Source organism: Coloeus monedula (genome assembly GCF_965178545.1).
Source record: "Coloeus monedula genome assembly, chromosome: 21".
NCBI classification, from domain to species: Eukaryota; Metazoa; Chordata; class Aves; order Passeriformes; family Corvidae; genus Coloeus; species Coloeus monedula.
In genome coordinates this window covers 3361164-3374952 of record NC_138801.1, presented here as the reverse complement: position 1 = coordinate 3374952, position 13789 = coordinate 3361164, and the positions used below count along the sequence as shown (strand labels likewise).

The following is a 13789-nucleotide window of genomic DNA, read 5'->3' as shown; positions in this document are numbered from 1 at the left end:
TCTGCCTTCCCTGTCTCGTCACACACCTTGCTGTGTAGGCACCCAGTCCTCAGGCTCCTTCCTCCTGGACCTGCAGCTGAGGGGCACAAAGTGGGGGGTTTGTCCCTGGGGGAACTGGCTCGCTCCGGAGCGTTCTCCAGGCATCGGTGGAGACGTGGAAGAGGAGCTGAGGTGGGAAGGGGTGGCTGTTTTGGGACTCTTGAGTTCCTTTGCCCATCTGTGTTTCCAGCTCTGTGACCATTAAAGCACAAAAAAACTGCTGGGAAGGGGCCTTCAGGGATCTGTTGACCAACTTCCCACCAGGCATGGTTCTGAGAGGTGGGCGTTTCTCCAAGGAGACTTGGAAACCAGCATTCCCATGGGCTGCCCTTACCCAGTTCCCAGCAGCGAAGCCGTCTGGAGGGGTGGCTCATCCCACTTGGATGCTCACGAGATGTCTCCTGACCAGGTGACACCTCGGTGCCCATGCCAGCCTTGCTGGGTGTCAACTGAGAGAAGGAAAAGTCCATGTGGCCTTGCCTCATGGATCCTCCAGCATCCCCTAAGGCGAGCCACCACAACTGATTTTCTGGGAAACTGGTTTTCTGGGAAACCAGGAAGCGGCGTTGGTTTTGCTGGTCAGTGGTGGCGCAGCTTTGGCGTCTTGGGCTGCCAGCTGCACAGTGGCGGCGAGCACCAGCCCCGGCCCCGTTGGATCAATTAAAGCCCATTATGCCAAGTGAATGACTGTAATTATCTCAAATCTGGATTAATGTGCACGCACAGCACCGTAATATAATCCGTCTGCCCGGTGCTTTGTGGGCCGTTGTTTCTGGGAGCCAGACGGAGGAAATTCACGGCTGTGTCTTCCTCCTCCTCCTCTCACCTCCTGCTGCTGTCTCAGCCCCCGAGCATGGAGCTTGGCCCATCCTGTAGGATCTCTACAAGTCATATGGGCCGATGGTTGCTCTCCGTGCTGACCACAGATGGGAGCAGGAGGCAATGGGGAGGTGCTGTCCCTCCTGCCCATCCCCAGATCAGCAGAACAAGGGTGGATGCAGCACATCCTGCACCTCCAGGACTCATTAATGAATGAGGAACATGTTTTAGCTCATGGATCTCAAAGCCAGTGGCTGGGAGAGCTGCTGGGCTGCTCCTGCTCGTGGTCTTTAGGATTTGGCTCATCCCGGATCTGCTGGAGGGAGAATATGGGAAGCTGGGGGTTTGGAGCTCCTGTTTCCCAGAGCACTCAGCATCCTTTTGGCTGCTTCTTGCCCTGCCTGCTTTGCAGAGGGACATTTTGGGGCTCAAGGGAGCAGGATCCCCAGGAGCAGAGAGCTTGGCTGCAGGTCTGAGCTCCATCTCCTCTCCACATCCCTCCTCCCTGGAGCCCAGCGTGGGGATGTCCCCAGGTGTTGGGGACAGTGGTTGGGATGAGCTGGGGCAGTGGGGCAGCACCTGATCCAGGTTCTCCAGTGGGCCTGGCACGTGCCATGTGTGTGGCTTCTTACTGGGATGTCCTGGGGGATCTCCAGCATGAGTGGAAGCTTCTCTTTCTGCTGGAATGAGCCTAAGGCTTCTGAGCTCCCCCTGCATCTCGCTGGATCCTGCTTGAATTTTCATAGCTCAGAGCCCAGCACCCCCTCAAGGGCAATTAGATCACTTCCAATTTGCCCGTAAGCCCATAAAACTGCAATTGAATGTAATTAAAAGGCCATAATGAGCTCCAGCAACCTGCGGGACCACTGTGCTTCAGCTCTCACCGTGCTCTTTTCGGGGAACGGGAGGGAGCCAGAGGCTGCGAAGGTCAGCAGCTGCAGGGAGGATGAGCAGCTCCGAGCAGACCTCCCTGGGCAGCATGGACAGACTTTGGGAAGTGCCTGGATGCCACCTTCACCACATCCCCACGCTGGTGACGCCCATCAGGGAAGGACCCCTGTGAGCAGCCCTCTGTTTTTGCGGAGCAGAGGAAGCATCTTCCCCTCTGCTGGCATCTTTTCCTGCTGCTTTTGGCTTCACTGGTGCTGTTCAGAAGCTGGAAAGGGGCCAGCAGGTCCAGTCCCCTCTCAGCACGGCCTGCTCCAGGCTGTGCTTGGGGAAGGTCGGCGGCAGGGGTGGTGGCTGAGCCCTTGTTCCTTGGCACTGGGGTCCCCCAAACCTCCCTTTTAGGGTGCATGAGCACACCCAAGAAGTTGGAGAGATACAACCCCAAGCAAGGTTTGCCTGGGAAATCCCAGCTCTGCCAGATTTGGGGCTGGGGCCATCAATCCCCTCTCCCACACCCTGTAAGTGCCGGGAGGGGACAGCCCTGCTCTGAGCCTCTTCTGCTGCTGCTGACAGAGCTGCCACGTCGAGCCCTTTATCAGCCATCCCCTGGCAGCCCAGGAGCCCTGGCAGCAGCACTACACTACCCCTATTATGGGCTGGCCCTGCAGCGGGTTCCCAGCCAGTAAATTAGGGGCACTCGCTGCGCCACTGACAGCAGAACAGAGAGCATTGTGAGAGCGGGGCCAGCGCCGGCCCTCGAGGGATGAAATAGGAGCCTGTAATTTCTCAGCACTGTTGTGACATCTTTGCACAAGCGTGTGATTGAGTCACATTTGCTTTATCAGCAGAATCCTTGTTTGCCTGGGTGCACCCTCCCCCTCCGCCCAGCGCTGCCAGGGTGGGGGAGAGCTGCCCTCTCCCCTCCCCCTGGGCTTCCCTGCTCTCCTCACACTTCCCATATGTCCTGCTCCTCACCCTTCCTGCTTTGCCCTTCTCTGCCTGCCCCTCCAGGTCCTGCTGGAGCGCTTTGGAGGCTCTTCTGTCTGCTTGGGACATGGGTGGGGGTCCTCCATGGGATGGGGAGGTGGTTTGGGATGGGGAGATGGTTTGGGATGGGGTCCATGCGGGGCAGGAAGCCGGGAGTGCAGGAGGAAGAGGCGTTTCCTCCAGTGACAGGGCAGCTTGCAGGGACAGCAGCTTCTGGAAAATTCCCCTTTTCAGTCCTTCCCCCTTGGGGATGGGGTAGCCCCTGCAGGCTTCCAGTTCTGCCACTGCTCCAGGAGCTGGGTGTGATTTTAGCGGCCTCCTGAGAGGGTGGAATGGGGTTTTTAAGGGAAAGAAGTCCAGAATAAGCCCCTGTGCTGGTGCTGAGCGCACTTGGTCAGCCCTGGAGTGGGGTCTGTGTGCCCCCTGCTCCATGGCAGCTCTGAAGCATCAGGAGCAGGTATCCCAGTTTTGGTGTGGATCCTGTGCTGGGGGGTCTCCAGACCGCTGGGCACACTGGGTCCAGCAGGTGATGGGGTGAGTTAGGGGTGAGTGTCTCCCAAAAGTGTCCCTGTGGTGCTTTGAGCCAGATTGCCAAAAAGTGGGGTTTTCTCCAGAAAAATCCAGAGGAGAAAATAGGATAGGGAGGGAGAACAGCTGTTGGAGCTGCAGGGACAGAGGTGAGCCAGCTGTGGGACAGGGATGCTGCCACCTCCTCAGAGTGCTGCTGCAAGGTTTGGGGTGGGTCCCGCTTTGGGGAGCCCCCATGGCTCAGCAATGGGATGCTTTTGCACTTCACCTTGTGGGAAGAGAGCAGAGGTTTCCTGAGTGGTGCAGCGGGAATTCTGGTTGGGGAGGGAGAGGCTGGCGTGCGGAGTGCGGGCAGAAAGCTGCTCGAGGGTGCCTTAATCTCACGCCAGGGCCCATCAACCTGTCAGGTGAAATGCTGGCAGGAGGCAGCACCAACACCTGGCAGCACGCAGAGGGATGCTGTGGAATTCCTCCAGCCAAGGAAAACCCCTGCTGCTGCAATGAAAACCGAAAAAGCACCTCTGCTGCTGGCTGGGTTTGGTGGAGGTGCCGAGTGGTGCTGCGGGAAGGTTTTGGGGGGAGCGCGGAGCCAGAGGTGAGAAGCTCTGTGGCTTTGAGGTTTTAGTTTGGTCAAAGTGAAAGCTGCTGGGAGGAGGAACCCACCCTGTGCAGATGGCAGCTGAAACTGAGTTTCTCACTGTCCTCGAGCAGCTTGAACCACCACGGTGTCACCTGGGGAAGGTTCTGAGTGCGGCTGGAGAAACTCTCCCAAATCTCGGAGCAGGTTCCTGAAGAGAAACTGCCTGTGGTGGTTTTGGAATGCCTGCAAAAAGACAGATTTCTGTGTGCTGCCCCTTGTGCAGGGTTTGGGGGGGGTCTCAGAGGGATGTTCTTGGGTTTGTCTTTGTACTTGAGTCCAGAAATGTGAAAAGAAAAAACAACTCCAATTACTTTTTGGTGAAATCAGAACTACTCAGCACACTTGTCCATGCTGCATTCCCATGGTCCTACATCCCTTTGCCTGTGGCTGTGGAAAAGATACTCAGAAGGGAATTATGGATAATGGACAGCTTCTTCTGACAGCTTGGGGTGCCCATTCCCAGGGATTCCCTGACTGTGTGCTTGGAACCCAGGTGGTTTGAGAGGATCAGTTGCCTGTCCTCGCTGGGCAAAGTGCTTTAAATGCAGCTTAATATGCTTGGATTTGCCACAGGATGCTGTTTATTCCTTGGATCCATGGATGAGTTTTTGGGATAACAACCACACTGCACACTCAGGTCACCCCCCTGAGTGTGCCCAGGTCGGGCACTGCTGGGTCCATGGCAGCAGCCACCACTGGAGGGGGAAGAGGCAGCTCTTGCTCCATCCTCCCTTCGGTTCTCAGCTGTGCTGCTGTAAATTGAGAGCAAACTTACTCAAGATTCTAGGCCAGGGGCTATTTAAATCCGTCCCCGAGTTTGTGATCAGGACAAAAGCGAGGACCTGACCTCTTGTGGTCACAGCATTACTGTGGCAATTCTCACATGAAAACCACGGGCAAGCCCTCGTGTCCCGCCCGGATCCTGGCGTTCTCCTGCTGTTCGCCACTCATGCCCTGGTTTGCTGTGAGGAAGGTGAGAGGAAGGGAAATGGAAACCTGCATCATTTGGGGTTCCTTGTCTGGAAAGCACGTGAGATTCCTGAAGTGCTTTTGAGGAGTGAAAGCAAAAGGACGCTGGTTCTCACAGCCGAGTTCATTTTGGTGTAGAGTCACCGACGCAGGAACGTGGGGTGCTGCCTTTACCTGATCCACGTGCATTCGGGGGTGAGGGTTTGGAACCTGGGCACCACCAAAGGGATGCTGGAGAGCAGAGGAGGAGGAGGAGGATGTTTGCAGAATCCTGGTGTGTGCTGCTGGTCCTGATCCCCTCCTGGCGTGGCCCCACAGCACTGCAAAGCCCCAACGCCAAGGGCTGACTTAAGGAAGGGTGTGGCAACCCAAATTTAGAATTTCCTGCTGTTTAATACCCAGAATTGATTTGCTTTCTGATTAAGGAGGAAGAGGTGCTGAGGGGAGAAAAAGGAAAGCGGAAGCAGGGGGTTGTGAGTGACTTTCCAAATCTCAGCCGGTGTCAGGGGCAGGCTCTTGGGGTGGTCCTACAGTGACAGCTCCTCGAGCCCTGGCGTGCTGCAAACCCCTCTGATCCCAGTGAATTGTATCCTGTGGATCCTGAAATGAGCTGTGTGTGCAGCTCTCCTCAGCTGCAGAAAAACACAGCTCAGAGAGTCTGTTTGTGCCTTGAAATAACTTGGTTTTTTTTTTTAACTTCCCCTCTCTCAGAAGCCGAGTGCGGAGTCACCGAGCTGCTGAGTAAACTCCCAGGATACGCCAGAAAAGGTTTTCCAGCAGAGCTGGGTCAATGTAGTTTTACTGGCAAAGCCTCTTAGGCATAAATGAAGATTATTCTGGCGAAAGCTTTTGCTGGTACACTTTATTCCGGTACAAATGAGCTATCCTGGGAAAAAAAAGCGCCTCTGCACTGTTGGAATTGTTTCTGCTCTGGGACATTTTGTGGTCTAGAAATGTTAAAATCACAGCCCTCTGTGATAGTGCCGGATCAGCAAAAGCTGCTGCAGCTGCTGCAGACGTGCCCTGGCCAGGCAGCAGCACTTGGAGTGGCACTGGGTGACAAAATGCCACAGGCAAGAGTGGCCAGGGCTGGTGGCATTCTGGGTGTTCCTGGAGGGTCTGACCTGCCCGTCTGGGAGGCATCCAGCCGTGGATGTTGGCTGGTCCGAGCTGGAGGTTTGTGCTGAATGCCAAGGGGATGGAAAATAGCAGTGGAGCTGCCCAGGGATGTTGGGTACAAATGTTTTCTGAAGGTGGGTTTTTTTCCCCATTATAGAAGGTTTTTGATAATATTCTTGTTCGAATTGTTATTATAATGATGATAATGCCAGGAGAGTTCTGTCTGAGGGAAGGGTGATCCAGCAGTTGAGATGCTACCCTGCATTGTGGAATTGCCAGGATCTGTTCCCAGCCTTGCTTTCAATGTCTTGTGTGACTTCGGTGGAGGTGACATCAGTCTGTGCCCTCCCTGTGCCATCAGTGTCTGGTTTTGAGGCTGCTGCTGCTCTGTGAGGTGGGAATCCATCCCAAAGAGATCTTGGAAAGGCAGGGATGAGCACCAGAAAAACAAAAGTCAGGCTGCCCTGCTGGCTCTGGCGTCCATGGGATGATTCTGTGCCGTGGAGCAGAGCTGGGAGCGCTCACAGGGCACATCCCTTGCACATGGATCATGTGGCCCTGCCCTAAATGTCATATTCCTTGGGAAAAATCCCTGTCCAAACTCTGTGGCTGGCGGGCTCATAGTTTGGAGGAAGAAAAAGAGCTTCACTGCAAATTCTTCAGCTGCTGACGAGCTCTGGTTTCTGATCTCCCAACTGCCATGGGGCATCTTCGGGGATAGACAGAGGTCGTTGTGCTTAAACAAAGGACACACAGAGAAAATAGCTGCACTTGATGGGTGTGACAGAGGGGAAATGCTTTCAGAACTTTTATTTTTTCACATTTTTTTTAATTTAGAAACAGGCACGGAGTTTATTTTGGTCAAGAGATAGTCACACACACAGCAGCTTTAAATGGCAAAACTCCTCGAGGAGAAGGAACACTCTCACACTGCTTGAGCTGAAAATGCCGTTGGGAAAATGCCTCCTCTGTTTGCTGCAGTCCAAGTGGTGCTCATCAGTTTGGGAATTTATTTGTTTCTGTTAAGGATATTTCCTCAATCTAGGCCTTTTTCTTTTTTAAATTTTCTTTTTTTGGTGGCATTCTTTTCGCAGTCAAGGTCCTTTAGGATACTTGCAGTGGGGGAAGAGGGCAGACTCCTCACATCCCACTCTTGATGCCCATCTCTCCACTTCGAGTTATATTTTCCCCAGACTCCTCTTCCCTCGAGCCAGGGACTGGCAGCATCCAGGCTGAGTTGCCTCAAGTGGACTCTGGATTTTGCTAAGTTTAAAAACCCACATTTGCTTGCTGGATGTAAATGTTTCCCATTGCTGCCACTCTTCCAGCGGGGTTTTGGAGCAGGGAGTGTTTGGATGAGGAGTGGAAACCTCCCAGTGTCCAAGAAGTTGCTTTGAACCAGGCTTTGAGTTGTGATGCCCTGAAAAATCCGGATCTGGTTCAGATTTCTGAGTGTGTGGCTGAGGGGTTTGGGTGCAAACCCACCCAAATGTGGCCATGCCTGCCCATATTTCCCTATTCTGTGATTATCCCTCTCCTCTCTTTTCCTTTTTGTCATTGCCTGAATTATTCCCTCCCAGCTCCTTGCTGGGTGCTGAGGAACACATCAGTGTGGGAATAGGCTGAGGGGAGCTGATGTGGTGATGTGGGATGTGCAGGGAGCTCCTGAGGTGCTCAGGGATTGGGATTATTTCGGGAGAGGTGCCGGCCCCACACGTGCGTTGCTTTCTGGTGCGGGCCGGTCGCCAGTGACCCGCCTGTGACCTCTCCTGCCTTAAATATTCTGGGTTTTTCAAAGGAAGGACTGTGCTCTGCTGCCTTCCCTTTGCACAGCTCAAGGGCCTGTTTCCCCTGGCCAGGGACCCTCTGCATCCTTTGCAGGTGTCCCTCCATCACCTCCTGGGTGTTTGTGGGGTCCTGCTCCAGAACGAGCTCCTGGACAGCACTGGGGGCTCTCCAAAGCCCTGCTGCTCTATAAAGACCCCAAAACCAGCCTTGGGAAGCTCTGTGCCAAACGCCAGGAGCAGCCCTGGAATCCTCAAGGAATTTCCTGGCGTTCCTGTTGTGCCTCCCTCACGTCACTCAGCCGTGGGTGACAACGGGGTGGCCGGCGCTTGGTTTGTGTCAACATCCTGTGAGAGCCCGGCCAGGCCTGGCCCCAGGGACAGGGGGGCTCCTCTCTGCCACAGCCCAGGGCTGCCTGAGGGATGCTGGGGGCAGAGGTGGGATTCTGGGGATGCTGGGGGCAGAGGTGGGATTCTGGGGATGCTGGGGGCAGTGGTGGGATTCTGGGGATGCTGGGGGCAGAGGTGGGATTCTGGAGGCAGCAGTAGGACTCTGGATGCAGCAGTGGGATTCTGCATGCAGCAGTGGGATTCTGCATGCAGCAGTGGGATTCTGGAGGCAGGGATGGGATGCTGGGAGCAGTGATGGGACTCTGGAAGCAGCAGTGGGGTGCTGGTTCCACGTCTTTGCGAGAGCAGCATCGCTGCCTTGCTGAACCTTCTCTTCCTCCTGCTGGGGTTTCCCCACCAGGGTCGGGGATCTCCAGGGAAGGCTGCTGTGGGGCTGGGCTGCTGTGGGTTCAGCGTTTCCCTCCGTGTGACATTCGTGTGCTAATTGCTCCAAAATCCTGGAGAGACAGCTGATCCTGACGGATGCAGGCGACCGAAGATGGAATTTTCCAGACTTTACTTCACTTTGGGGTCTGCAGCCAAAGGCAGACCCACCATGAGCACCCAGGTGGCCGTGCTGGTGCTTCCCCCTCTCTGGATCCCTGGTGTGAGCTGGGGGGTCCGGGTGGGTTTTGGGGGGGCCCCCACCCCGTCCCCGCTGCCTTCCGCCCGCCCCTCCCCGGGGGCCAGAGCCAGCCCCTTCCTCGCTGGGGATTGTTTTGCAAGCAGCGTGACAGGATGAGGAGGAAATGTGCCAGGAATGGCTCCATGTCTCCTCTTGGGAGAATCGGAGGCTATTTATAAGCCCCCCTTCCCACCCCCCTCCTCTGCTCCCCAGGGACAGGCACACACAGCCTGTCCTGCTGCCTGCAGAGCTGCTCCCGCTCTAGAGCAGAGTGTTCCAGAATCACGGAGTCATTCAGGTTGGAAAAGACCTCCAAAATCCTCAAATCCAACCTCTGAACCTCCATTCCCTTTGGAGGGACATGCACTCCCGCCACATGTGTGATGCACAGACTGAGCCACCTCCACAGCCTGTGGGTGCTGCTCTCTGTTCCCCACGCATGGCCTGGCCTGGTGATAAATCCAAATTATCCTGTGGCATGGAGGGAATCAGCTGGAGCAGCCACGCTGAGCCCCTGGCAGAGCTTAGAGCTGTGTCAGGGAGGTGGTGGAGGAGGGCACTGATGCCTGGCTTGAGGTGGAAATGCTGTTAACGAGGTGGAAATGCTCTCAGCATGTGTCTTAATGCCTGCCTGGATACTCCAGGAGAAGGTGGTTTGGAAAGATGGAGCTGCACTGGGAATTTTGGGGGAGTAGCAGGGGGGGCTGCAGCTCAGGGCTCTGTCCCACGTGGGTGACTCAATGCCTTTCCTCTCCTCCTTCTCTTCCAGATTTCTCCAACCAAGTGAATTCCACATCCCTGAACTCCCCCACGAGCCGGGGGCCCATGGCCACCCCCTCCCTGCACCCGTCCATCGGGCCGGGCATCGGCTCCTCGCTGGGCTCGCCGGGCCAGCTGCACTCGCCCATCAGCACCCTGAGCTCGCCCATCAATGGCATGGGCCCCCCGTTCTCCGTCATCAGCTCCCCCATGGGCCCACACTCGATGTCTGTCCCCTCCACGCCCAGCCTGGGATTCGGCACCAGCAGCCCGCAGGTAAGGGCACGGCAGTGAGGGCTCACTGCTGCCTGTTTGGGCAGGGAGGAGCCACCTCGGGGGGTTCCTCATCCAGACAAGCGCCAAGGGGAGGCACAAAGCAGGAACTCGGCGGGGAAACGAAGCTGGAGGCATCCTGCTCCTTTGGGGGCTGAAGGATGGGCTAGGAGGGACCAGCGCAGCTGGAACCTGGCCATCCATTGCCTGTTGTGCCCAGGATGGGGTGGAAGGAGAGTAGTGACCATCTCGGGGTCACCTGGGGGCTACTGTAGCTGTGGCAGGAGCCAGAGCCACCCTAGGACTGTCTGGGATTCTGCTCCTTCCTGGGAAGCAGCACATCCCCTGCAGGGCCAGCACGTGGTCCCCATAGGATCATGGAGTTGTTCTGGTTGGAAAAGCCCTCTAGGATCGTCCAAGCCCGCCACAAACCCATGTCCCCAAATGCCACATCCACGCACCTTTGACACTTCCAGTGGTGATTCCACCACCTCCCTGAAGCTTGTTCCAAAGCTTGACAACCCTTTCCATGAAGAAATTACCCCTAACAGCCAGTCTCAACTCGAGGCCCTTTCCCCTTGTCCCGTCACTCGTACAACCCCAGGGGTCCTCTGCCCGCTGCCCCTTTCTCCTCACAGGGCAAGGCCTGGCCTTCAGTGGCTGAAGATTATGTAAAAACCCCTCCAAGCAGGGCGAGATAAGCTCTTTTTAAAAATAGCCAGATCGGAGTGCTGGCCAGCCCCTGCCACCTGTTGCTGGCTCCTCGCACGGGATATGTTTAGTAAAAGGGCAGATTAAGGAATTGGCCACCACCTGCCACTCGCTGTGGGTTTATTTATTCCAGGCCCTCTCTGGGAGTCAAGCACCTGCCAGCACCTTTATTTTTAAATATTGGCCTGATTTATTCCCAGAGATAACAGGTCCTTTTACTACATGGGGCTGTGCTGACTGCCAGCCCTGGGGACCCCCAAGATCCAGCATCCCTGTGCTGGGCAGAGAGGAAGAAGATTTGCCTTTGGATGAGCTTGAATCCCGTGCAGGATTCAACCTGTGACCCCCTCAGATGTGCAGGGACCTGCACACCCCGCTCCCCTCTGCGGGACACCAGCGGGGGGGACACGTCCCCTCCCCTCCCAGGGCCAAGGGAAGAGGAACTGAAACTGCGCCTGGGAACGGGCAGCAGGAGCAAAATTAGCAGCCCCGGCGCCAAAATGGTGGGGAAGGAGTGGGAAGGGGGATATGAGGCAACCTTGAGGGGAGCCACAAGCCAGGGAGGTGGAGGGGAAAGGGCGATTGTAAGGTGCAGTTTGGGAGCGGCCAGCGGGGGAACCGAAACGAAGCAGAGCTCCAGGGCAGAAGGGGAAGTGAGAGTGTGGTGGCATGGTGGTGGGAGCGAGCTGGCTTCAGCCCTGGTGGCTCCTGCTCTCAGTGGCTCCATCCCTGGTGGCTCCATCCTGGTGGCTCCATCCCTGGTGGCTCCATCCCTGGTGGCTCCATCCTGGTGGCTCCATCCCTGGTGGCTCCTGCCCTGATGGCCCCATCCCTGGTGGCTCCATCCTGGTGGTTCCAGCCCTCAATGGCTCCATCCTGGTGGCTTCAGCCCTCAGAGTGCCCGTCCTTTGTTCAGGGACTTGTCCTAAGTGGTTTTCCTCAAGGTGACACTTGGGAGGGCTTCAGCCTAATGGCTCCTGCCATCTGTTCCCTGTCTGGCCACATTAGGTCCCTGTTCCCATCCCTGCAGCGGGCAGAGGCGCCTACCTGGGCCAGCAGAGCGTGGGGGGAGGACGAGGAGGACGATGAGGAGGAGGAGGAGGGGCGCAGCAAGGCCAATGCTTGGTGGGGAGCACAGCCCCCCTGCCCCGGCTGGCAGAGCGCCGGGGTAATGAGGCGTGTGGCCCCCGTCGCCGGGCAGGGATGGCACTGATGGAAGGTGGTTTGCATCAGATGGCAGATGCCACTTGCCATCAGGCCACGCCTCGTCGCCTCCGGAGAGGCAGCAGAGCAGAAGAGCACGCGGTGTGCGAGGTCCCCAGGGTGGGTCCCCTCCGCCAGGGGGGGAAGGAGCTGCCAGGATCCCAAAAAACGGGGGGCCCTACCCCGTGTGGTCCTGCAGAGGGGAGGACCCCAGCAGCCCTCGGTGATAGTCCTGGAGGATGCTCGAGGTGCTCCCAGCTCTCTGTCTGAAGCTCTGGGAGCTTCCCAGGATCTTGTGTGGTTTGCAAACACAGCCCCAAAATCAGGGAATGTGGCAGGGATCCTGCCATGGCATCCCAGCATCCATGGGAAGGGGATGCTGGTGCTGAGCTGGCCCAGGGATGAGGGGTACGAGGCAGTGGTGAGCAGGGTCCCAGCCAGCCTGGGGGGGCTACACCCAGCAGCCCCGGGATTTAACAGATTACTTAAACCCTCTTACCTAAAAATGATGGGAAAAGAGGGAAAAAAGTGCAGGATTTTCAGCGAGAGCTGCGAGGGAAGGACTTTCCATGCAGTTTGCAGGGCTGTGTGGAGCCCCAGGCATCGCTGGCAGCAGCTCGGGGCGCCCGGGGGCGAGTGGGGAGAGATCAGACGTGGGATTAGGCTTTTGCAGAGCCGCCGCCTGCCTTGGCACAGTGCTCTTTGTAAGGACGCCTGGGGGACTGGGGAAGGGCTGGGATGTTTTTTGGGGTGGGAGGAGGAGGAATAAAGTTCTGCTTGCCAGAAGGGCCAGGATTCGGTCCGGGGTGCGATGAGCTGGAGAGGGAAGGGAAGGAGCCGAGAGGTGCCAGCGTCACTGGGGGAGCAGAGCCCTGGTTTCCTGCCTCGTGCCTGGGCTCACTGCTGAGTTGGAGCCGTGCTGTCCCACAGCAGAAGTGCTGTGTCACGGCCAGGGACTGCTGTCCCCTCCTCTGTCCCCTCCCTGCACGTGCTCCTGGAGGGGAAGGGCTGGGGCAGGCGCCAGGGCTGTGTGGGAACCCCGGGGTGCCTGTGCTGAGGTTTGGGGCCGGCGCTGGGAGAGGAACCGAAGACTTTCCCCTTCCCAGCCTGGGCTGACCCAGCTCTGAGCAGCTGATGCTCTGGGCTGCGGAGGTTGGCGGGACCCCCACCCTCCTGGGTGGGTCTTGCTCTGCCTGTCACCCCCCTGATGCTCTCAGGGTGGGCTCTGTGGGCTGCTGGGGCTGGGGGAAGTGATGGTGAAAGGCTTTATCTTCATCAGGCAGCCGTGGCCTCTGGCCTCAGTCCCACAGCCAGGGATGCAGTGTGACATGAGCCATCGCCACCAGCTGCACCTGGAACTGGCTCTGCTTCCCAGAAAGTGCTCAGGGAGGAATTCCTGGGGCAGGTCACCCTGACTGGCAGCCCCTGCTCGCAGAGACCATGTGGGACTCAAAAAGAGATGCTCCTGCCTGGGGACCTGCTCGTCCCCCCCTCCTCTGCTCTATCCAATAGCAGCTAAAGCCAGGAGTGCATCACCAGGTGCCAGCTGCCTTTGATTCATCAGCTGGCACAGTCAGGGCAGCAGAGGGAGGCAGATCCATCCCTTTTCTCCAGGGTGGGTTTACCCAGCTCTGTTGTGGGGCTGTCAGTCATCTGCCTGCCAAATACTCCCCACCAGCCTGGGGACTTGAAAGCCAGAGGAGCGGCTGCGCTGCTCTAATTGACAGATCACAAGCCCTGGGACTTCCCTGGGTTAATCTGTGGCAAGTGCAGTCGCTGAGGATCTCTGTTAGGGCAGAGGAAGGCAACAAACTGAGGCACAGTCCTGTGTGTCCAGCCTGGCTTTGGAGGTTGGCAGGGATGGTGGCTCTGTCACAGTCCCTGGCAGGCTGATTCCCTTGGGGACACCCACAGTGATCCCAGCTGGCTCTGCATCCAGAGCTGACCAAATCCAGGTCCCCCAGACCCTCCTGGATGGGGTGAGCTTGTCCCCAGATCCTACAGCTCTGGGCCTCAGTTTCTCCTTGCACACAAGGGTGTAACAGCCCAGTGGAG

At 57.2% G+C, this 13789-nt stretch overlaps 1 protein-coding gene across 2 annotated transcripts in view; it reads left to right on the top strand.

Moving 5' to 3' along the window:
* Nucleotides 1-13789, top strand: part of RXRA (retinoid X receptor alpha) — a 96960-nt gene that overhangs the window by 56420 nt on the left and 26751 nt on the right. The window contains exons 1-2 of one of the 2 annotated variants that reach the window (XM_082295341.1): nucleotides 9026-9086; nucleotides 9558-9823. In XM_082295341.1, coding sequence (XP_082151467.1) covers nucleotides 9614-9823 — 210 coding nt within the window. In that variant the 5' untranslated portion in view covers nucleotides 9026-9086; nucleotides 9558-9613. Of the gene's footprint in view, nucleotides 1-9025; nucleotides 9087-9557; nucleotides 9824-13789 lie in introns of those variants that run through there. The other variant, XM_082295340.1, reaches the window with a different exon arrangement.